This window comes from Heterodontus francisci, chromosome 14, assembly GCF_036365525.1.
Source record: "Heterodontus francisci isolate sHetFra1 chromosome 14, sHetFra1.hap1, whole genome shotgun sequence".
Lineage (NCBI taxonomy): Eukaryota > Metazoa > Chordata > Chondrichthyes > Heterodontiformes > Heterodontidae > Heterodontus > Heterodontus francisci.
Genome location: NC_090384.1, coordinates 21,192,433 through 21,216,852, shown reverse-complemented (window position 1 = coordinate 21,216,852; position 24,420 = coordinate 21,192,433). Strand labels below are relative to the sequence as shown.

General features: G+C 44.9%; 1 protein-coding gene across 1 annotated transcript in view; it reads left to right on the top strand.

Annotated features, from left to right (window-relative positions):
- The first annotated feature begins 10,325 nt into the window (after nucleotides 1-10,325).
- nup160 (nucleoporin 160) overlaps nucleotides 10,326-24,420 on the top strand; it is a 115,189-nt gene continuing 101,094 nt past the window's right edge. The window contains exons 1-6 of the mRNA XM_068045911.1: nucleotides 10,326-10,450; nucleotides 13,384-13,489; nucleotides 18,520-18,730; nucleotides 21,433-21,655; nucleotides 22,254-22,332; nucleotides 23,598-23,712. Coding sequence (XP_067902012.1) covers nucleotides 10,327-10,450; nucleotides 13,384-13,489; nucleotides 18,520-18,730; nucleotides 21,433-21,655; nucleotides 22,254-22,332; nucleotides 23,598-23,712 — 858 coding nt within the window. The 5' untranslated portion in view covers nucleotide 10,326. The remainder of the gene's footprint in view (nucleotides 10,451-13,383; nucleotides 13,490-18,519; nucleotides 18,731-21,432; nucleotides 21,656-22,253; nucleotides 22,333-23,597; nucleotides 23,713-24,420) is intronic.

Genomic DNA, 24,420 nt, shown 5'->3' with positions numbered 1-24,420 from the left:
TCTGAACAGATGGTTTTTTCTGAACAGATGGTATTATCTGAAGAGACGGTATTATCTGAACAGATGGTATTATCTGAAGAGACGGCATTATCTGAACAGATGGTTTTATCTGAACAGATGGTATTATCTGAAGAGATGGTATTATCTGAAGAGATGGTATTATCTGAACAGATGGTATTATCTGAAGAGACGGTATTATCTGAACAGACGGTATTATCTGAAGAGACGGCATTATCTGAAGAGACGGCATTATCTGAACAGATGGTATTATCTGAACAGATGGTATTATCTGAAGAGACGTTATTATCTGAAGAGACGGTATTATCTGAACAGATGGTATTATCGGAACAGACGGTATTATCTGAAGAGACGGTATTATCTGAACAGATGGTATTATCTGAACAGACGGTATTATCTGAACAGATGGTATTATCTGAAGAGACGGTATTATCTGAACAGATGGTATTATCTGAACAGATGGTATTATCTGAACAGACGGTATTATCTGAACAGACGGTATTATCTGAACAGATGGTTTTATCTGAACAGATGGTATTATCTGAAGAGACGGTATTATCTGAACAGATGGTATTATCTGATCAGACGGTATTATCTGAGCAGACGGTATTATCTGAACAGATGGTGTTATCTGAAGAGACGGTATTATCTGAACAGATGGTATTATCTGATCAGACGGTATTATCTGAACAGACGGTATTATCTGAACAGATGGTATTATCTGATCAGACGGTATTATCTGAGCAGACGGTATTATCTGATCAGACGGTATTATCTGAGCAGACGGTATTATCTGAACAGACGGTATTATCTGAGCAGACGGTATTATCTGAACAGATGGTATTATCTGAAGAGACGGTATTATCTGATCAGACGGTATTATCTGAGCAGACGGTATTATCTGAACAGATGGTATTGTCTGAAGAGACGGTATTATCTGAACAGACGGTATTATCTGAAGAGACGGTATTATCTGAAGAGACGGTATTATCTGAACAGATGGTATTATCTGAAGAGACGGTATTATCTGAACAGACGGTATTATCTGAACAGATGGTATTATCTGAAGAGACGGTATTATCTGAACAGATGGTATTATCTGAAGAGACGGCATTATCTGAACAGATGGTTTTATCTGAACAGACGGTATTATCTGAAGAGATGGTATTATCTGAACAGATGGTATTATCTGAAGAGACGGTATTATCTGAACAGATGGTATTATCTGAAGAGATGGTATTATCTGAAGAGATGGTATTGTCTGAACAGACGGTATTATCTGAAGAGACGGTATTATCTGAACAGATGGTATTATCTGAAGAGACGGCATTATCTGAACAGATGGTTTTATCGGAACAGATGGTATTATCTGAAGAGATGGTATTATCTGAAGAGATGGTATTATCTGAAGAGACGGTATTATCTGAACAGATGGTATTATCTGAACAGATGGTATTATCTGAAGAGATGGTATTATCTGAACAGACGGTATTATCTGAAGAGACGGTATTATCTGAAGAGACGGTATTATCTGAACAGATGGTATTATCTGAAGAGACGGTATTATCTGAACAGATGGTATTATCTGAACAGATGGTATTATCTGAAGAGACGGTATTATCTGAACAGATGGTATTATCTGAAGAGACGGTATTATCTGAACAGATGGTATTATCTGAAGAGATGGTATTATCTGAACAGATGGTATTATCTGAACAGACGGTATTATCTGAACAGACGGTATTATCTGAACAGATGGTTTTATCTGAACAGATGGTATTATCTGAAGAGACGGTATTATCTGATCAGACGGTATTATCTGAAGAGACGGTGTTATCTGATCAGACGGTATTATCTGAGCAGACGGTATTATCTGAACAGACGGTATTATCTGAACAGATGGTATTATCTGATCAGACGGTATTATCTGAGCAGACGGTATTATCTGAACAGACGGTATTATCTGAACAGATGGTATTATCTGATCAGACGGTATTATCTGAACAGATGGTATTATCTGAACAGACGGTATTATCTGAACAGACGGTATTATCTGAACAGATGGTATTATCTGAAGAGACGGTATTATCTGAAGAGACGGTATTATCTGAAGAGACGGTATTATCTGAACAGACGGTATTATCTGAAGAGACGGTATTATCTGGTCAGACGGTATTATCTGAGCAGACGGTATTATCTGAACAGATGGTATTATCTGAACAGACGGTATTATCTGAACAGACGGTATTATCTGAACAGATGGTATTATCTGAAGAGACGGTATTATCTGAACAGATGGTATTATCTGATCAGACGGTATTATCTGAGCAGACGGTATTATCTGAACAGACGGTATTATCTGAACAGATGGTATTATCTGAAGAGACGGTATTATCTGAACAGATGGTATTATCTGATCAGACGGTATTATCTGAACAGACGGTATTATCTGAACAGATGGTATTATCTGATCAGACGGTATTATCTGAGCAGACGGTATTATCTGATCAGACGGTATTATCTGAGCAGACGGTATTATCTGAACAGACGGTATTATCTGAGCAGACGGTATTATCTGAACAGATGGTATTATCTGAAGAGACGGTATTATCTGATCAGACGGTATTATCTGAGCAGACGGTATTATCTGAACAGATGGTATTGTCTGAAGAGACGGTATTATCTGAACAGACGGTATTATCTGAAGAGACGGTATTATCTGAAGAGACGGTATTATCTGAACAGATGGTATTATCTGAAGAGACGGTATTATCTGAACAGACGGTATTATCTGAACAGATGGTATTATCTGAAGAGACGGTATTATCTGAACAGATGGTATTATCTGAAGAGACGGCATTATCTGAACAGATGGTTTTATCTGAACAGACGGTATTATCTGAAGAGATGGTATTATCTGAACAGATGGTATTATCTGAAGAGACGGTATTATCTGAACAGATGGTATTATCTGAAGAGATGGTATTATCTGAAGAGATGGTATTGTCTGAACAGACGGTATTATCTGAAGAGACGGTATTATCTGAACAGATGGTATTATCTGAAGAGACGGCATTATCTGAACAGATGGTTTTATCTGAACAGATGGTATTATCTGAAGAGATGGTATTATCTGAAGAGATGGTATTATCTGAACAGATGGTATTATCTGAAGAGACGGTATTATCTGAACAGATGGTATTATCTGAACAGATGGTATTATCTGAAGAGATGGTATTATCTGAACAGACGGTATTATCTGAAGAGACGGTATTATCTGAAGAGACGGTATTATCTGAACAGATGGTATTATCTGAAGAGACGGTATTATCTGAACAGATGGTATTATCTGAACAGATGGTATTATCTGAAGAGACGGTATTATCTGAACAGATGGTATTATCTGAAGAGACGGTATTATCTGAACAGATGGTATTATCTGAACAGATGGTATTATCTGAAGAGATGGTATTATCTGAACAGATGGTATTATCTGAACAGACGGTATTATCTGAACAGACGGTATTATCTGAACAGATGGTTTTATCTGAACAGATGGTATTATCTGAAGAGACGGTATTATCTGATCAGACGGTATTATCTGAAGAGACGGTGTTATCTGATCAGACGGTATTATCTGAGCAGACGGTATTATCTGAACAGACGGTATTATCTGAACAGATGGTATTATCTGATCAGACGGTATTATCTGAGCAGACGGTATTATCTGAACAGACGGTATTATCTGAACAGATGGTATTATCTGAACAGATGGTATTATCTGAACAGACGGTATTATCTGAACAGACGGTATTATCTGAACTGATGGTATTATCTGAAGAGACGGTATTATCTGAAGAGACGGTATTATCTGAAGAGACGGTATTATCTGAACAGACGGTATTATCTGAAGAGACGGTATTATCTGGTCAGACGGTATTATCTGAGCAGACGGTATTATCTGAACAGACGGTATTATCTGAACAGATGGTATTATCTGAACAGACGGTATTATCTGAACAGACGGTATTATCTGAACAGATGGTATTATCTGAAGAGACGGTATTATCTGAACAGATGGTATTATCTGAACAGACGGTATTATCTGAACAGATGGTATTATCTGAACAGATGGTATTATCTGAAGAGACGGTATTATCTGAACAGATGGTATTATCTGAACAGATGGTATTATCTGAAGAGACGGTATTATCTGAACAGATGGTATTATCTGAACAGACGGTATTATCTGAACAGACGGTATTATCTGAACAGACGGTATTATCTGAACAGATGGTTTTATCTGAACAGATGGTATTATCTGAAGAGACGGTATTATCTGAACAGACGGTATTATCTGAAGAGACGGTATTATCTGATCAGACGGTATTATCTGAGCAGACGGTATTATCTGAACAGACGGTATTATCTGTACATATGGTATTATCTGAACAGATGGTATTATCTGAAGAGACGGCATTATCTGAAGAGACGGTATTATCTGAACAGATGGTTTTATCTGAACAGATGGTATTATCTGAAGAGACGGTATTATCTGAACAGATGGTATTATCTGAAGAGACGGTATTATCTGAACAGATGGTTTTATCTGAACAGATGGTATTATCTGAACAGATGGTATTATCTGAAGAGACGGTATTATCTGAACAGACGGTATTATCTGATCAGACGGTATTATCTGAGCAGACGGTATTATCTGAACAGACGGTATTATCTGAACAGATGGTATTATCTGAAGAGACGGTATTATCTGAAGAGACGGTATTATCTGAACAGACGGTATTATCTGATCAGACGGTATTATCTGAGCAGACGGTATTATCTGAACAGACGGTATTATCTGAACAGATGGTATTATCTGAAGAGACGGTATTATCTGAAGAGACGGCATTATCTGAACAGATGGTTTTATCTGAACAGATGGTATTATCTGAAGAGACGGTATTATCTGAACAGACGGTATTATCTGATCAGACGGTATTATCTGAGCAGACGGTATTATCTGAACAGACGGTATTATCTGAACAGATGGTATTATCTGAACAGACGGTATTATCTGAACAGATGGTATTATCTGAGCAGACGGTATTATCTGAAGAGACGGTATTATCTGAACAGATGGTATTATCTGAAGAGACGGTATTATCTGAACAGATGGTATTATCTGAAGAGACGGTATTATCTGAACGGACGGTATTATCTGAACAGACGGTATTATCTGATCAGACGGTATTATCTGAGCAGACGGTATTATCTGAACAGACGGTATTATCTGAACAGATGGTATTATCTGAACAGACGGTATTATCTGAACAGATGGTATTATCTGATCAGACGGTATTATCTGAACAGACAGCATTATCTGAACAGATGGTATTATCTGATCAGACGGTATTATCTGATCAGACGGTATTATCTGAACAGACAGCATTATCTGAACAGATGGTATTATCTGATCAGACGGTATTATCTGAGCAGACGGTATTATCTGAACAGATGGTATTATCTGATCAGACGGTATTATCTGAAGAGACGGCATTATAACAGATGGTATTATCTGATCAGACGGTATTATCTGTGCAGACGGTATTATCTGAACAGACGGTATTATCTGAACAGATGGTATTATCTGAACAGACGGTATTATCTGAGCAGACGGTATTATCTGATCAGACGGTATTATCTGAAGAGACGGTATTATCTGAAGAGACGGCATTATCTGAACAGATGGTATTATCTGATCAGACGGTATTATCTGAACAGACGGTATTATCTGAACAGACGCTATTATCTGAAGAGACGGTATTATCTGATCAGACGGTATTCTCAGACAGACGGTATTATCTGAACAGACATTATTATTTGAACAGACGGTATTATCTGCACAGACATTATTATCTGAACAGTGGCGCAGTGGTTAGCACCGCAGCCTCACAGCTCCAGTAACCCGGGTTCAGTTCTCGATACTGCTTGTTTGGAGTTTGCATGTTCTTCCTGTGTCCGCGTGAGTTTCCATCGGGTGCTCCGGTTTCCTCCCACAGCCAAAGACTTGTAGGTTGATTGGTAAATTGGCCATTATAAATTGCCTCTAGTGTACGTAGGTAGTGGGAGAATTGAGGGGATGTGGTAGGCAATATGAGATGAATGTAGGATTAGTATAAATGGGTGGTTGATGGTCGGCACAGACTGGGTAGGCCGAAGGGCCTGTTTCAGTGCTGTATCTCTCTATGACTCGAACAGATGGTATTTTCTGAGCAGGCAGTATTATCTGAGGTGACAGTACTTTCTGAGCAGATGGTTTGTTTGAGCAGACTAAATGTTTTCTGAGTCGATGATATTTTTTGAACAAATGATACATTTTTGGACAGACCATCTCAGACGTGCCAACTCCTACTATTTATCACGAGAGACGCATTTTCGAAGTAAAATTAAGTCTCACCGGATTTTTGATGTGATATGGAATAGTGAATCAAAACCTTCCTCTGTTAGTGGAGACAGCAGGGCGTGGAGTAGCGGTTCAGCATCCTGCACACAGAGCGACTCTGTGAAGCGGGGAGTGGTGTCTGGAGGAGGGGAACGGCGGCCCCACATGCAGTGACTCTGTCAAGAGTGGGTGCAGGGCTTTGAGGGGGGACAGCAGCCTGCATGTGGGACTACGCTGTCAGAGGAGCCTGGAGTGAGGGACCAGCATCCTACACACGCAGTGACTCTGTCAAGAGGGGATCGGGGTCTGGAGTAGGGGACCAATGGCCTGCGTGCACAGCGACTCTGTCAACGGGGAGTGGGGCCTGGGGTGATGTGGCTGTGAGGTGGAGGTTCTTCCTCCTTGTTGGGTCTCTAGGCCATGGTGAGGATAACAGCACCAGTGTTACGACCAGGTGAGCAATGTTCTGGGGTCTCTTGCTGTCTTCACCTTGTCTTATTGTAACAGGGTTTAAGTTTAAACACACTGTGTTTTGAGCTCCCCCTTTGTGTGAACCCTTGTTCACAGTTTCCAATTATAAGGCAAAGAACAGAGCACACACAGGCTTTCTTTGATTTAAAGCAGAAAGAGGAAATTTATTAAACCATAAGCTTAAACTCTAATACAGTTAATGCCTATGGATATAGACGTGCCCATGCTAGCATGCACACGTGATATAAACATGCAAAATAGGGACAGAAAAGAGCAGAAGAGCTAAGTAGAACAGTTTGAGGCAATATCTTGTTACTGTTTCACAAGCTCGCTGTAGTCCTTGATTGAAGTTATTGTCTTGCATTTCATTGGGGCCCAGTAATCTTCTTAATACTTTGTTCACGTAGCAAACCTTTCTCTCTTTGAGTTTCATGTGTCTTCAATGGTTTCAGTTCCCTGAGAGATAGGCAGACAGGCAGGAGAGGAGATGTTCTCTGTTCCAGGAGAAGGTCTTTACTCCATGAGCACCCAGCTTTGTCTCAATTCAATTTCATTTGATGGGAATTCAAATTCAAAAAAGACCCCCAGGTTGCCCTGCAGGTTAGTCATGCAACTAGTTCCTTATATGGAACAGTCTTTTCAACATCCTTTGTTGGAGGTTCAAGTCCAAAAGTTCCAGCCAGCTAGACATGTGATTAGAACTGGTTTGAACACTTCTGTGTATTGGAGAAGCCCCTGCTGGATCCCCATTATTTCAACATTGCCTGTTACCATGGAAATGTCAGGGCTTGTAATTTTAAGTTTTAATGTTCATGTGGTGAAATACCTCAGTCTTGGCAGGTGGGGTTTGCCTGACACCGATATGGAGCCTATGGTCGGACCTGGTCTGGGGGCTGGGCTCAGGGCGCCTGCATTCTCTTCCATTTTAATCTGTCTCTTCTTAAAACTCCCTCTGTTCTTTCTCCCCTTTATGTCGTGCCAGGAGCTGCATGGCATATTAGCATTTAAACCTGGAGGAAGCTCAGGCTTTAAAATCTGCCTTCTATCCATGCCAATATGATACCCCCTGCACCATGAGCTTTGATTTTCCGCAATAACCTTTGATGTGGCACCTTATCAAATGCCTTCTGAAAATCTAAGTACAGTATATCCATCAGTTCCCCTTAACCACAGCACATGTTACATCTTCAAAGAACTCCAATAAATTGGTTAAACATGATTTCCCTTTCACAAAACCATGTTGACTCTGTCTGATTAGCTTGAATTTTTCTAAATGCCCTGCTATAATATCTTTAATAATAGATTCTAATATTTTCCCTAAGACAGATGTTAAGCTAACTGGCCTGTAGTTTCCTGCTTTCAGTCTCCCTCCCTTTTTGAATAAAGGAGTTACATTGGCTATTTTCCAATCTAATGAAACCTTCCCCGAATCTAAGGAATTTTGTAAAATCAAAACCAACGCATCAACTATTTCACTAGCCACTTCTTTTAGCACCCTAGGATGAAGTCCATCAGGACCCGGGGACTTGTCAGCCCGCAGCTCCAACAATTTGCTCAGAACCACTTCCCTGGTGATTGTAATTTTCTTGAGTTCCTCCCTCCCTTCCATTTCCTGATTTACAGCTATTTCTGGGATGTTAATTGTATCCTCTATGCCCAAGCCCGATGGCTCAACAGGGCTCTGCAGTGACTAGAGGAAGATTAATGCTGTGACAGAGCTGCCTCCTCCCCAATTCCCCGTCTGGAAGACTGTATTGATAGGAAACACCACTCACTTAACATTAGCAAGACGTCAAGGCCATTACCTGATGTATTCAATTGGTAGAGATGAACCATTCAACCCCTCCTTACCTGATCATAACAATATTAAAGACCTCTATTAGGTCACCCCTCAGAGACCTGAGGCTGTTCATACTTTCCTAATAGGAATAATCTCACAGTTCTCGTATCATTCCTGGAAATCTTCTTTTCCACCCTCTCCAGTGCCTCTATATCACTTTTATAATATGGTAAACAGAACTGCACACTGCACCCTAAGTATGGCCTAACCAAGGTTCGATACAAGTTTAGCATAACTTCTCTACTTTTCATTTCTATCCTTGTAGAAATAAACCCTAGTGCTTAGTTTGCTTTTTTAAATGGCTTTACTAGCCTGTGCCTCACCTTTTGGTGATTGGTGTATTTATACTTCAAGATCCCTTTGCTCCTCTACCCCATTACGTTCTTAATTTCTCACCAAAATGCCTCACATTATTTAAAATTTATTTGCCTATCATAGTGGCGCAGTGGTTAGCACCGCAGCCTCACAGCTCCAGGGACCCAGGTTCAATTCTGGGTCCTGCCTGTGTGGAGTTTGCAAGTTCTCCCTGTGACTGTGTGAGTTTTTGTCGGGTGCTCTGGTTTCCTCCCACTGCCAAAGACTTGCAGGTTGATAGGTAAATTGGCCATTGTAAATTGCCCCTAGTGTAGATAGGTGGTAGGGAATATGGGATTACTGTAGGGTTAGTATAAATGGGTGGTTCTTGGTCGGCACAGACTTGGTGGGCCGAAGGGCCTGTTTCAGTGCTGTATCTCTAAATAAATATGCAAATTCTTTAAGCTCATTCATGCCATCTTGTAATTTGTGGCAGTCTTCATGGTGTTGATTATTCCTCAGAATCTGGTGCGATTTGCAAATTTAGAAATTGTGGACAGAATTTTATTCTGCCCTTGGAGAAAGGGGGGCAAGGAAAATGGCAGGGGCGCAGTTCAGACCCCTACCATTTTGTCCAGAGCCGGGAAGGCTGAGGCTGGCCTTCCTGACCCAGGCCAATTGAAAGTCTTAAGTGGTTAATTAAGGGCCACGTTAGGGACCTCTTCCTGCCTCCAATTCAACTTTGAGGGAGGCAGAGGGCCTGTCACTGTTGCAAGATGATGCCGGGTAAAATCTGGTGGCCTCCTAGCGTGGGAGGGGGGTCCCTCCTTTCAGGCAATCCAGGCTCCCGGAGGGCCTACTTTGCAGCAATCGCCGACCCGCTCCCCCCTTCCCCCCACCCCGGACACGTTCTATGTTCCTTCTTAAATATAGGTATAACATTAGCTATCTGCTTGTTCTTTGGCACTGCACCTTTCTCTAAATAATTATTAAATATGCGTCATGGTGCCTCTACAATCTGTTCCTTAGACTCTTTTAAAATGCAATGTGTCTAGACTAGGGGTTGTTCATTTTACTCTTCAATAATGATGAGTGCTGATAGCATCACTGTTATTCCCACTGGAAAAGGCGTGCCCAACAGTTTTGTGGTTTGATGATCTGGAGTGGTGTCGCTTTAAGGGAAATATTGTTGTGCAACTGTAAATAGCCGAGCGGATGTCGCTTTAAGGGATTTGAATTCAGATCGCGCCGGCGGGAAATGGCGCTGCCGCTTCCCAGAGGCCTGTGGGGGAAGATGGCGGCCGTGTGGGAGAGAAGCTTCCTCGAGATCGGCAGTGCCGAGCGAGATTTCCCGGCTTGGAGGGAGGTGCGGGCCGACCTGGGTGAGGAGAGGCCCGACGGGAGGGAGAGGTGGGGGCGAAGCGGGGCCCGGGGTCACTCAGTGCCGCCTATTCTGCTGCCCGCGGGGACCGGGAGCCTCCGGCCTTCCCCCTCTCCCCGTGTCGGGCCCCGGAGTTGGAGTTGTCCCCCTGCCCCGCTCTGACTTACTGGGTTGGAGTTGGATTGTGTCTCCGCTCCTTCCCTGGACCATCAAGAAGCCCAGGTTCTCAGGCCGCCCGACTCTCAAAGCCCGGGCCCAGTGATCAGCCTCCCGCTGCTCACTCACTCTCTCACCCCGTGTATCAGTAACTGGAGTCGGTCAGAGTCTGATCTCAGCAGGGGAACAACGAGGCCATTCAGTCCCTCCAACCTGTTCTGCCATTCAATGAGATCATGCCTGATCTGTAACCTAGTTCCAAAGACCCACCTTTGCCTCAAATACTTTAGTACCTGGTGATAATAAAAAATCTTTCAGTCTCTGTTTAAAGATAACAATTGTTTAGTTTAGTTTCGAGATACAGCACTGAAACAGGCCCTTTGGCCCACTGAGTCTGTGCTGACCATCAACCACCCATTTATACTAATGCTACACTAATCCCATATTCCTACCACATCCCCACCTGTCCCTATATTTCCCTACCACTTACCTATACTAGGGGCAATTTATAATGGCCAATTTACCTACCAACCTGCAAGTCTTTGGCATGTGGGAGGAAACCGGAGCACCCGGAGGGTGGCACAGTGGCGCAGTGGTTAGCACCGTAGCCTCACAGCTCCAGCGACCCGGGTTCAATTCTGGGTACTGCCTGTGTGGAGTTTGCAAGTTCTCCTGTGTCTGCGTGGGTTTCCTCCGGGTGCTCCGGTTTCCTCCCACAGCCAAAAGACTTGCAGTTTGATAGGTAAATTGGCCATTATATAAATTGCCCCTAGTATAGGTAGGTGGTAGGGAAATATAGGGACAGGTGGGGATGTGGTAGGAATATGGGATTAGTATAAATGGGAGGTTGATTGTCGGCACAGACTCGGTGGGCCGAAGGGCCGGTTTCAGTGCTGTATCTCTAAATAAATAAAAAAAAAACAATTGATCTAGCATCAACTCTTTGCAGAAGAGAGTTCCAAATTTCTATCCCCTTTCTCTGTCGAAGTGTTTCCTAATTTCAGTCCTGAAAGGACCGGCTCTAATTTTTTGACTTTTAGTTTTAAAAAATGAAATTCAAGGAATGAGTGTTGCTGCTAAGACCAGCATTTATTGTCCATCCCTAATTGCCCTTGGGAAGGTGGTGGTGAGCTGCCTTCTTGAACCACTACAGTCCATGTGGGGTAGGTACACCCACAGTGCGGTTCGGAAGGGAGTTCCAGGATTTTGACCCAGTGACAGTGAAGGAATGGCGATATAGTTCCAAGTCAGGATGGCGTGGAGGGGAACTTGCAGGTGGTGGTGCTCCTATGCATCTGCTGCCCTTGTCCTTTTAAGTGGTAGAAGTTGTGGGTTTGGAAGGTGCTGTCAAAGCAGCCTTGGTGTGTTGCTGCAGTGCATCTTGTAGCTGGTACACACTGCTGCCACTGTGTGTCACTGGTGGAGGGTGTAAATTTGTAAGGTGATGGATGGGGTGCTAGTCAATGGGCTGCTTTGTCCTGGATGGTGTTGAGCTTCCTGAATGTTGTTGGAGCTGCACCCATCCAAGCAAGTGGAGAGGTTGTGCCTTGTAAATGGTGGACAGACTTTGGGCAGCCACGAGGTGAGCTACTTGTCACAAGGTTCCCAGCCTCTTACCTGCTTTTGTTGCAGTCAAGAGTTTCTGGTCAGGCTGTTGAAGGTAGTGGATTCAGCAATAGTAATACGGTTGAATGTCAAGGGGGAATGGTTAGATTCTCTCTCTCTCGTTGCAGTTGGTTGTTTCCTGGCACTTGCATGGTGCCCAGAACTGCTCAGAGTGCTCCAGGTGTGGTCTAACCAGGGCTTTGTATGACTGAAGCACAACGTCTATCCCTTGTATTCTAGTCCTCTAGATATAAAGGCCAGTATTCAGATATACAAATCTTTTTAAAAAGGTTGGGCAGATTCACAAAAGCTGTCTTTTTTTTTAATTGAGCATTTATAGGTAGGGCTGTGAAGTCCAAAAGCAAAGAGCTAACCTTAAACCTATACAGATCATTGGTTGGGCCAGGGTTTGAACATTGTGTCCAGGTTCTACTTTAGGATTGTCATATGGAGGGTGTGGATTGATGAAGACACCAGGTGGCTTTAGGTATGAGGCATGTTGAGAGAAACTGGAGCACTTTATATTAGAGTAAAGAAGGTTGTGGAGGGTCTGATGGGTATTCAGAATTGGGTTGTTCAAGTGGGAAAGCAATAGACTATTCCCACTGGTCCAAGAGTCTGTAAGAAAGGCCATAAATTCAACAACGAACGATCAAAGAGAGAGGCTTGAATTTTCTTTTCTTGAGCTGAGGGGTGTTAGGAATGGAATGCTGGCCCAGAAACAGTGGTGGAAGCACAATGGCCTTTGAAGCTGCATATTGGAAAAATTCAATTTTAAAGGGTGCAGAGAAGGGGCAGGAGAATGGCACTCAGTGGGGAGTTGGCACAGGTATGAGGGACTGATTGGAGAAGGGGCAGGAGAATGGCACTCAGTGGAGAGTTGGCAAAGGTATGAGGGACTGATTGGAGAAGGGGCAGGAGAATGGCACTCAGTGGAGAGTTGGCAAAGGTATGAGGGACTGATTGGAGAAGGGGCAGGAGAATGGCACTCTGGAGAGTTGGCAAAGGTATGAGGGACTGATTGGAGAAGGGGCAGGGGAATGGCACTCAGTGGGGAGCTGGCACAGGCACAAGTGCTTCCTTTTTGTACTGTAAGATTCCATGAGGCTTTCCTTTCTCTGGATGTCTGAGCTGAGGATGAATTGAAGAGTGAGCCATGTGTCTGTTCCACAGGTGTGAATGCTGTCCCAGGAGTGAAGTATTCCGATAGTGCCGGTGGATTTTTCTATGAAGAAAGTGGGAAGCTGCAGTCTGTCACCAGGAATCGGTTCATACACTGGTGGGTATTTGTTGCTTGTATTCTGCAGGGTGTGGCCCAGTGTCAATATCTGTACCTGCTGGAGTTGCGTGTAGTACTGCTAGGAGGAAATGTAGTTAGACAAGGTTATCACAGTTTTTAAGACAGAGATTGAGGATAGGTGGAATGAAGAAAGATCACAGCATATGCCCAAGGCCTCGGGTCTTGCTGTAGGCATGGAGGATGCTGGCTATTCAGTGACATTGCTTTAGTTGCAGTATTACAATGTTGGAGTATAACTTGCTGTGAATCAGTGCATCCTAATGGAGTGGCCCTACACTTGGTCCCAAACTCATGTAGCTGTGTTTTATTCCCTTGTCCTGCTCTGTGTTTCAGCTGTGACTTATTTCTGAGTCAGAAGGTTGTGGGTTTCAGTCTCATTCCAGGACTTGAGCACAAGAATCAAGGCTGACACCGCAGTGCAGTATTGAGGAGGTGCTGCACAGTCGGAGGTGCCGTCTTTTAATGAGACATTTCACTGAGACTCTGTCTGTCCCCTCAGGTGGATGTAAAAGGTCCCATGGGACCATTTGGAGAAGAGCAGGGAGAGTAACCCCCAGTGTCCTGGCCAATGTTTACAGAAACAGAGTATCTATCGGGTCATTATCACATTGCTGTTTGTGGGAGCTTGCTGGGTGCAAATTGGCTGCTGCGTTTCCTACATTACAGCAGTGACAACACTTGAAGTACTTCATTGGCTGTAAAGCACTTTGGAACATCCAGTGGTTGTGAAAGGCGCTATATAAATGCAATGTTTTTCTTTCCTGCTGGATCAGGGCAGGTGGCTCAACTCACTTAGTGTTTGAATGGCAGATTATTTGCGATTGAGCAGAATTAAAACATTCATATGGTCTAGTGGGCATTAACTGTATTGTAGCAGCAAGATGGGGAACATGCAGCTTTTAGTTCACCTAACTGGTTAACCAGACCTCCTGGAGAGGTGGCTGAATTGAGCTGGGTGAAGCACTCTGCTGTTCTGGTCCCTCTCAGTAATATCCCATCATTCTGTATGCAAGATGGGGCCTGGTTTCTTGCCAGGATTGCAGTAGAGAGAGGTCCAAGTAGACTAAACTGTGAACACTTGTAGTCTGGTTTCCTTCAGCGATGATGCAATTGGTATCTAGTGTCCACCTGTCTGTCTCAGGTGGTGTTAGATTCTCCTGGATTTGTTCATTTTTAAAGGGTGTGTATGAACAATAGCTCTTTATAAACTGATAGTATTCCTTTTGTCACGCTTATGAAAAGTGCAGTGATTGAAACTATAAGAACTCAGCCTGAAGAGTTATAAAAATGGACCTTTCTTTTTAAAAAAAAATGTTCTCCAAAATGGCCATCGAAGGTTAAAAGACCTGGCATTGTATATTCAAACTGTCTACAAGTTGGTACGAAAAAAGAGTACCTTCAAAGCTAAGAGGTGTCAACTGCACCCATCCTGGAACATTCCTGAATCGAATGGATTCTTCTGAAACAAAAAGTATGAAGTGAAAACATCATAACCGGATTATTCTCATCCTGGGCCATTCTGTGATCACCATGGGGGAAAGACCAAAGTATTTCCCACCAGAAGATAATGTGACAAATCTTTTACCTTAAAAAGGCAGTCCTTACGGAGAGAGAGAGAAGGAGAGACTCCCAGAAAGAAGCATCACCAAACAGCCTGCCAGCTAAAGGCTGGGAGAAAATCCAGCAAGGCCCTGCTGTAACTTCTGCATTTTTAGCTTATGCAATAATGAAATTGGAAGTGATTCTCTTTTTTTTTTCCAAACTGAACTTTCAAACGAGGGACATCTAAAACAACTCCGGCCTAGATTCGGGGAAGGTTCCATTAGATTGGAAAATAGCGAATGTAACTCCTTTTATTCAAAAAGGGAGGAAGACTGAAAGAAGGAAGCTACAGGTCAGTTAGCTTAACACTGTCTTGGGGAAAATGTTAGAAGCTATTAAAGATGTTATAGCAGGGAACTAGAAAAATTCAGTGTAATCAGGCAGAGTCAACATGGTTTTGTGAAAGGGAAATCATGTTTAACCAATGTATCGGAGTTCTTTGAAGAAATAACATGTGCTGTGGATAAAGGGGAACCGGTGGATGTATTGTACTTAGAATTCCAGAAGGCATTTGATAAGGTGCCACATCAAAGGTTATTGCAGAAAATAAAAGCTCATGGTGCAGGGGGTAACATTGGCATGGATAGAAGATTGGCTAGCTAACAGGAAACAGTAGGCATAAATGGGTCATTTTCTGGTTGACAAGATGTAACATGTAGTGTGCCACAGGGATCTGTGCTGGGACCTCCACTTTTTACAGTTTATATAAATGACTTGTATGAAGGGACCGAAGGTATGGTTGCTAAATTTGCAGATGACATAAAGATGGGTAGGAAAGTAACCTGTGAAGAGGATATAAGGAGGTTACAAAGGGATATAGTTAGGTTAAGTGAGTGGGCAAAGACCTGGCAAATGGAGTATAATGTGGGAAAATGTGAAATTGTCCATTTTGGCAATAAGAATAAAAAAGCATATTATCTAACAGAGATTGCAGAGCTCTAAGATGCACAGGGATCTGGGTGTCCTAGTGCATGACTCACAAAAGGTTAGTATGCAGGTACAGCATGTAATTAGGAAAGCTAATAGAATGTTATCGTTTATTGCAAGGGGAATTTAATACAAAAGTAGGGAAGTTGTGCTGCAGTTATACAGGGCTTTGGTGAGACCACAACTGGAGTACTGTGTACAGTATTGGTCTCCTTATTTAAGGAAGGATGTAAATGCATTGGAAGCAGTTCAGAGAAGGTTTATTAGACTAATACCTGGAATGGGCGGGTTGCCTTATGAGGAAAGGTTGGATAGGCTAGGCTTGTATCCGCTGGAGTTTAGGAGAGTAAGGGGCGACTTGATTGAGACGTTTATGATCCTGAGGGGTCTTGACAGGGTGCATGTGGAAAGGATGTTATCACTTGCGGGTGAATCTAGAACTAGGGGTCACTGTTTAAAAGTAAGAGGTCTCCCATTTCAGACAGATGAGGAGAAATTTTTTCTCTGCGGGTCTTGAGTCTTTGGAATTCTCTTCCTCAGAAGGCAGTGGAAGAAGAGTCTTTGAATATTTTTAAGGCAGAGGTAGATTCTTGATAAGGGGGTGAAAGGTTATCGGGGGTAGAAGGGAATGTGGAGTTGTGGTTCTAATCAGATCAGCCATGATCTTGTCAAATGGCGGAGTAGGCTCGAGGGGCCGAGTGGCCTGCTCCTAATTCGTATGTCCTCCTGATTCCCACTGACTTCAATTTTGCTAGGGCTCCTTGATGTCATACCTCAGTCGAATGCTGCCTTGATGAGGGCAGTGATTCTCGCTCCACCTCTGGAATTCAGCTCTTTTGTCCATGTTTGGATAAAGGCTGTATTGAGCTCTGTAGCCGAGTGGTCCTGGCAGAACCCAAACTGAGCGTCAGTGAGCAGGTTATTGCTGTGTAAGTGCTGCTTGATGGCACTGTTATCAACACCTTCCATCACTTTGATGGTTGAGAGTAGACAGATGGGGCGGTAATTGGCCAGATTGGATATGTCCTGCTTTTTGTGGACAGGACATACCTAATTTTCCACATTATTGGGTAGATGGCATTGTTGTACTGGAACAGCTTGGCTCGGGGCGCAGCTAGTTCTGCAGCACAGGTCTTCATCACTACTGCTGGGATGTTGTTAGGACCTGTAGCCTTTGCAGTATCCAGTGCCTTCAGCCTTTTCTTGATATCACATGGAGTGAATCAAATTGGCTGGAGACTGACGTCTGTGATGTTGGGGACCTCAGGAGGAGGCCGAGATGGACCATCCACTCAACACTTCTGGCTGAAGATTGTTGCAAATGCTTCAACCTGGTCTTTTTCACTGATGTGCTGGGCTCCCCCATCGTTGAGAATGGGGATTGTTGTGGCGCCTTCTCCTCTGGTTTGTTGTTTAATTGTCCACCATTATTCATGACTGGATATGGCAGCATTGCAGAGCTTTGATCTGATCTGTTGATTGTGGGATTGTTTAGCTCTGCCTATAGCATGCTGCTTCCGCTCTTCAGCATGTATGTGGTCCGAGGTTGTAGCTTCACCAGGTTGGCACCTCATTTTTACATATGCCTGGTGCTGCTCCTGCATGCCCTCCTGCACTCTTCATTGAACCAGGGTTGATCCCCTGGCTTGATAGTAATAGTAGAGTGAGGGTTATGCTCGGCCATGAGGTTACACATTGTGGTTGAGTACAATTCTACTGCTGCTGATTGTTCACAGCGCCTCATGGATGCCCAGTTTTGAGCTGCCAGATCTGTTCTGAATCTATCCCATTCAGCACCGTGGCAGTGTCACACATGATGGAGGGCGTCCTCAGTGCCAAGACAGGATTTAGTTTCCACAAGGACTGCGGTGGTCACTGCTACCAATATTGTCATGGATGGACGCATCTACGACGGGTAGATTGACGAGGATGAGGTCAAGTAGGTTTTGCCTCTTGTTAGTTCCTTCGCCACCAGCCGCAAACCCTGTCTAGCAGTTATGTCCTTTAGGACTCGGCCAGCTTGGTCAGTCGTGGTGCTACCGAACCACTCTTGGTGATGGACATTGAATTCCCCACCCAGATTACATTCTGTGCCCTTGCTACCCTCTGCTTCTTCCAAGTGGTGTTCAACATGGAGGAGCACTGATTCATCAGCTGAGGGGGGTAGTATATGCTATTCAGGTTGTGCTGTATTGGGGGTTAGGGTCTGGTTATGTCCCTGCTGTACTTGGGAGGTTGGGTGTTGGGGGATGGTGGTCGGGAGATGAGAGTCTGGTGGTGCCCCTGCTGCTGTGCCAGCTTTGCTGGGCTGAGGCTGAACTCTCTATATGGCCCTGCTGGTTTCAGCAGGTGTTTGTGAAATGCTCTGGGTATTTGTTGTTGTTCACCAAAATCATACTAGAAATACCTAAATCTTACTGGATGGTATATCCATCACTGGGAGAGATTTGAAGTGCTAATGCTATTTCTCATGTTCTTAGGACCAGCTCTGGTGACACCCTGCATTTGATCGAACAGTCCCTGGACGTCAACCTCCTCAACAACACAGTGCGCCTAAAGTTCCTGAATTGTCATGTGCTGCCGGGCGGAGTTCATGTCCACGAGACTCATGACCGTGTGACAATCCTCATCCTGACCAACCAGACCGTGCACAGGATTGTGCTGCCCCATCCCTCCCGCATGTACAGAAGTGTAAGTAGTCATTCTGCAAAGGTTCCAGGGTGGGAAGAATCAGCAGACCTTTCACCGACTTAGAGGCTGATTGGTCAGATTGTTCATAGCCATGTTGGAACTCCCTCTGTTAGTGCACCGTAACATCTCTCGTCACTGCCAAGTGAATACATGAGGGGGCAGAATATGGAGGAATGCCTGTTCATCATTACTGGCCCCTTCTGAAACCTCATTCAGCGGGTTTCCCACAGCATGATACCCAGCACACAACTGTGTTCCAAATTACACTTCAAGTCCATGTCTCTGCCTCTGGTGGAAGTTTGGGCCTCATGCCAGTTCAATACCTGCCCTCCTGGGAGTGCTTCCTGATGGGTCAGTGCATGTGTGCTATGGTACTGAACCATGCAGGCAGGAGCCCTGGCTTATGCTGCTGCTGATTGATCCAGTGGTCCTGATGGAAAGCATGTGGATGTAGGATGAGCATGGGATTTTGCTCTACAATGATCACCATAGTCAAATAGCCAGTAAACCCTTGACTATCCTTCACAGTCACACTCCACAGTGGAAATCATAGCCTTCGGGAGTGTCTTTAAGCAGGGCTAAATCGGGAGGGATGGAGTAACGAGTATTCTAAATTGCCTGATCTCTGCATTGACTGTATTAAGAAAGAAAGACTTGCATTTGTATAGTGCCTTTTGCAACCACTGGACATATCAAAGCGCTTTACTGAAGTACTTTTGAAGTGTAGGAAACAGGTCAGTCAATTTGCACACAGCAAGCTCCCACAAACAACAATGTGATAATGAGCAGATTATCTGTTTCTTGTGATGTTGATTGAGGCATAAATATTGACCAGGACACGGAGGATAACTCCTCTGCACTTCTTCCAAATAGCGCCATGGGATCTTTTATGTCCATCTGAGAGGACAGAGAGGGTGTTGGTTTAACATCTCATCCAGAAGGCAGTACCTCCAGCAGTGCAGCACTCTCTCAGTACTGCAGTGGAGTGTCAGCCCAGATTTTTGTGCCCTTGTCCTTGAGTGGAGGTTGAACCCAGAACCTTCTGACTCCGAGGTAAGAGTGGTGCCCACTGAGCCATGACTGACATTGTGCATTCAGCACTGAGCCAAACTTGACTAGTGGGATTCCATTGAAACTTGTTTTTTTAACCTTGGCTTGTTCAGCCAAGCCCAGCAGCCCTGTATTGAATGGAAGACACTCTTACTACCTGATCTGTTGAAGAGCTTGCTCTTGTATAACACCTAATGTTGTCTGCAGAGCACTGTGGGACAGTTTACAGTCAAGTGTGGCCACTGCTGTTTTGGAGGGAATACAGCAATCACAGTGCCACTGACATCAAGGGAAATGTACTGGCCAGGACTCCAGGAGGGCTCCCTGCTTCTCTGACATTCGTCTGGACAGGCAGGCAGGTTCCATGTTTAATATCTCACCCGAAAGGTACTGCCTCTGACTTTGAAGGGGAGTATCAGCCTCGCTGATGTGTTTGAGACCTGAAGTGGGGATTGAGCCTCGCAACTTGTTGACTTGGGCAGAAGGATGACCCAAATGACTTGTGCTGACGATGCTAAATGTGCAGTGGTTTGCAGGGATTGCATGGATATGGTGCAGGAGAGGGATCAGGGTTCTGTGGGTGTTAGTGGATAGAACCTTGGAGGTGTTTGTGCATTGTGTGTTAGCCTTGGGTCTTGTGTTCTCCCTCTCTAAGCAGGGGGCTTATGGAAGCAGTGTTGCACAGAGTTGTGCACAATTCTGGTCCGTGTAGTGCAGTTGGACATTTCTGCTTTGGAGAAGGGATAGTTGAGTGTAGCCCAACTGATCGTGGGAATTTGGTAACTGAACTGTGAGGACAGACTAAGGAATCTGAGAATGTTTATCTTGGAGCAAAGAACAGCCTGAAGTGAATTTATCAAAACTTTTAACGATTCTTTAGGGGAACAGCTTAAAATGACCCCACAAATTGGCCAAAATAATTGCAGATTAACCAAGCCTCAAGCAAGGGCAATTCCGTTTTCTGTACCAAGTGTCAGTGCAAGTACTTCCTGGTTATTTATCGCATGGTTACTACAGAACCACAGTACTACAGTTACCACAGTACTACAGTTACCACAGTACTACAGTTACCACAGTACTACAGTAACCACAGTACTACAGTAACCACTGTACTACAGTAACCACAGTACTACAGTAACCACTGTACTACAGTAACCACTGTACTACAGTAACCACTGTACTACAGTAACCACTGTACTACAGTACTACAGTAACCACTGTACTACAGTTACCACTGACCACCTCCAGACGCTTACCCATTGTCTCTCGAGATAAGGAGGCCAAAGAAAGGACTACAGAATAAATCTCCCAACAATGTCCTTGGCTCCACCCAGCATGCTCCACTGTATTAGTGTCACATCTTTTAATTTCCCACAGCAGTGGCCTATGTGAAATTAAGCATTGGTGCTGAATTAGGGAGACTTCCTTTTAATTGCCCCAAATGTATTGGCTGAATCAAATCTCTCACCCCACCCCCTGCCAACTTCTTGAGAGGCCAGGATCTAACTATATATAAACTTACTGTACCACCCAGTCATCTGAAAACAAAAGCAGGCTATCTGTAACATCTGAAGTTCTCTCTTGGTTGCTGGAATTAAATGTCCCAAAGCTAACTATTGCATTAATTGCATTACTACTGTTGATGTCTGCAGGAGCTGATCAGTGAGGGTCATATCCAGTCCATCTTTACTGACATTGGGAAGCTGAACCTGCGTGATCCAGCAAACAGTTTTTTGATTCCTGGTATCCCGGGCCACTCTACTAACTCAACAGCATCAGCCACCTGGCTGAACAGTGATGGAGAGGCACTGTTTGCACTAGCATCTTGGTCTGGAGGGATTCTGATAATCCAACTTCCTGAGCAAGACACTGCAGGTAATATTGGGGCTCACTGCTAAATAGATCAAGGGATTGATCTTCAGAAGCTGCTGTGTACAACCGCCATTGTCTTGTAGTTTGTTGCTACAGTGTTGATTAATATTTGACGTGCACTGATTTTTGTCAGTCAGTGCTTCTATATTGGGCCCAAGCTGTACAGTGTGGAGTGTAATAATTGGCCATGAGAATCGGTGATGGGGGAAGAGGGCGGAAAGTGGCAGAGCACGTCAAACCTGTCTGGAACATCTCAGTGCATCTGTTATAGAAACGTATGGGCAACTGTGAGGGAATCTTGATATTTAGGATGTCATTTGAGTCCCTTTAATTAGAATGCAGCTTGTAACTCACTCCCAGATATTTGTTCTCTATCTCTCTAAATCAATTATAGTTTCTGAACATGAGGTGTAACATTTTATTAATGTCACAATGAGTAATGGTTTGAAAAAATTCTAAGTTTAGAAAGGGAGTTAGTACAGTGATGGTAATGAGTACTGTTGGTGAAACAAGCTTACATTGGCATTACTACTTTCCATTCTGAATTTCAAGCTGTTTGAATGGAATGGAAGAGGTGGTATTGACTGTTGTGTTGTTACAGGCTCTGTGGTTTTACTGGAGCTGAAGCAGAGCTCTGTTATGCAACGGTTATTCACTGGATGGATGTCAACGGCAATCAGGTCAGTGTGAACCCATCCTGCTCCCATGGGAGGCCTGTCCTGTCCCTGTCCCGGGGAGGGGGTTGTGTGGGTCGGTGGGAGGCCTGTCCCGGGGAGAGGATTGTGTGAGCCGCTGGGAGGCCTGTCCCTGTCCCGGGGAGGGGATTGTGTGGGCCGGTGGGAGGCCTGTCCCTGTCCCGGGGAGGGGGTTGTGTGGGTCGGTGGGAGGCCTGTCCCTGTCCCGGGGAGGGGGTTGTGTGGGTCGGTGGGAGGCCTGTCCCTGTCCTGGGGAGGGGGTTGTGTGGGTCGGTGGGAGGCCTGTCCCGGGGAGGGGGTTGTGTGGGTCGGTGGGAGCCCTGTCCCTGTCCCGGGGAGGGGGTTGTGTGGGTCGGTGTGAGGCCTGTCCCTGTCCCGGGGAGGGGGTTGGGTGGGTCGGTGGGAGGCCTGTCCCTGTCCCGGGGAGGGGGTTGTGTGGGTCGGTGGGAGGCTTGTCCCAGGGAGGGGATTGTGTGGGCCGGTGGGAGGCCTGTCCCTGTCCCGGGGAGGGGGTTGTGTGGGTCGGTGGGAGGCTTGTCCCAGGGAGGGGGTTGTGTGGGCCGGTGGGAGGCCTGTCCCTGTCCCGGGGAGGGGGTTGTGTGGGTTGGTGGGAGGCCTGTCCCTGTCCCGGGGAGGGGATTGTTTGGGCCGGTGGGAGGCCTGTCCCTGTCCCGGGGAGGGGGTTGTGTGGGTCGGTGGGAGGCTTGTCCCAGGGAGGGGGTTGTGTGGGCCGGTGGGAGGCCTGTCCCTGTCCCGGGGAGGGGGTTGTGTGGGTTGGTGGGAGGCCTGTCCCTGTCCCGGGGAGGGGATTGTTTGGGCCGGTGGGAGGCCTGTCCCTGTCCCGGGGAGGGGGTTGTGTGGGTCGGTGGGAGGCTTGTCCCAGGGAGGGGGTTGTGTGGGCCGGTGGGAGGCCTGTCCCTGTCCCGGGGAGGGGGTTGTGTGGGTTGGTGGGAGGCCTGTCCCTGTCCCGGGGAGGGGATTGTTTGGGCCGGTGGGAGGCACCCCCCTATACCCGTCCCTGTCATGGGAGGCAGTGGGAAACAGTGGAGGGAAATCTACATTGTGACCCTCTGTTGACCCTCTCTGGGTGATGTTTATTAACTGGCTTTCCTAACAAAATGGGGCTGCATGTAAACTAGAGGTTGCTTTGGAGATTGAATAGTGATTATCTTGAAGGGATGGAATAATTGTGTGTACTGAAGTCAAGATTGTTTCCAGATTATTTCATGACTTCTGTGTGCTCTCTGCAGAGGTGAGCAAGGCCCCTCGGACCTACCGGTCAGCCTTGCAGTTCAGTTGTTGGAACATGATGCTTTTATCTTTTCTCTGTGTCAGGACCACAAGCTGCGACTTTGGTCCTACAAGGTATGTATAAAGGGTGTTGGTGATCATTGTGCAAAATGTTCTGTCAGACGGGAAGGGGTGCAACAGTTTCCCAACACCATACCTGCAATTGAGAGGGCGTTGATAGTGGAATGGGTATTAAAAGCTCTGTGCTTTAAGCCTTCAATTGCATGGAGAATATTGTGTATTTCACACAACGTCTACAATAGAGATTATACTCGAGCTGTGCGTGTCATTGAAGAATGTGCTTTTAGTTTCCTGAGAAGCTTCCAGTGTGCTGGATCTTTCCTTCACCAGTGTGAACATTTCTCACTGTGCACTGTTCACGTGCCTCAGATGAGGTTACAAAAATGCTTCTACTTGTGTTGACCTGAGGTTTTTCATGTTCACCTGAGTGGGGACCACCTGTAAATGTTGACACAGTCCTGAAACTACTGTGCTAACTTCCTTTGTGGTGACCACTGCAGATAGCAACAGGAGTCGGCCATTTAGTTCCTTGAGCTGGTTCCGCCAGCTGATATGCAACCTAATTCCATATACCTGCTTTTGCCCAATATCCCTTAGTACCTTTTGGTTAACAACAATCTATCGATCTCAAATTTAAATTAAACTATTGGTCCAGCATCAGCTGCCGTTGGCTGAAGAGAGTTCCAAACTTCTACCAAACTTTGTGTAGTGTTTCCTAATTTTACTTCTGAAAGGGCTGGCTCTAATTTTTAGGCAATGGCC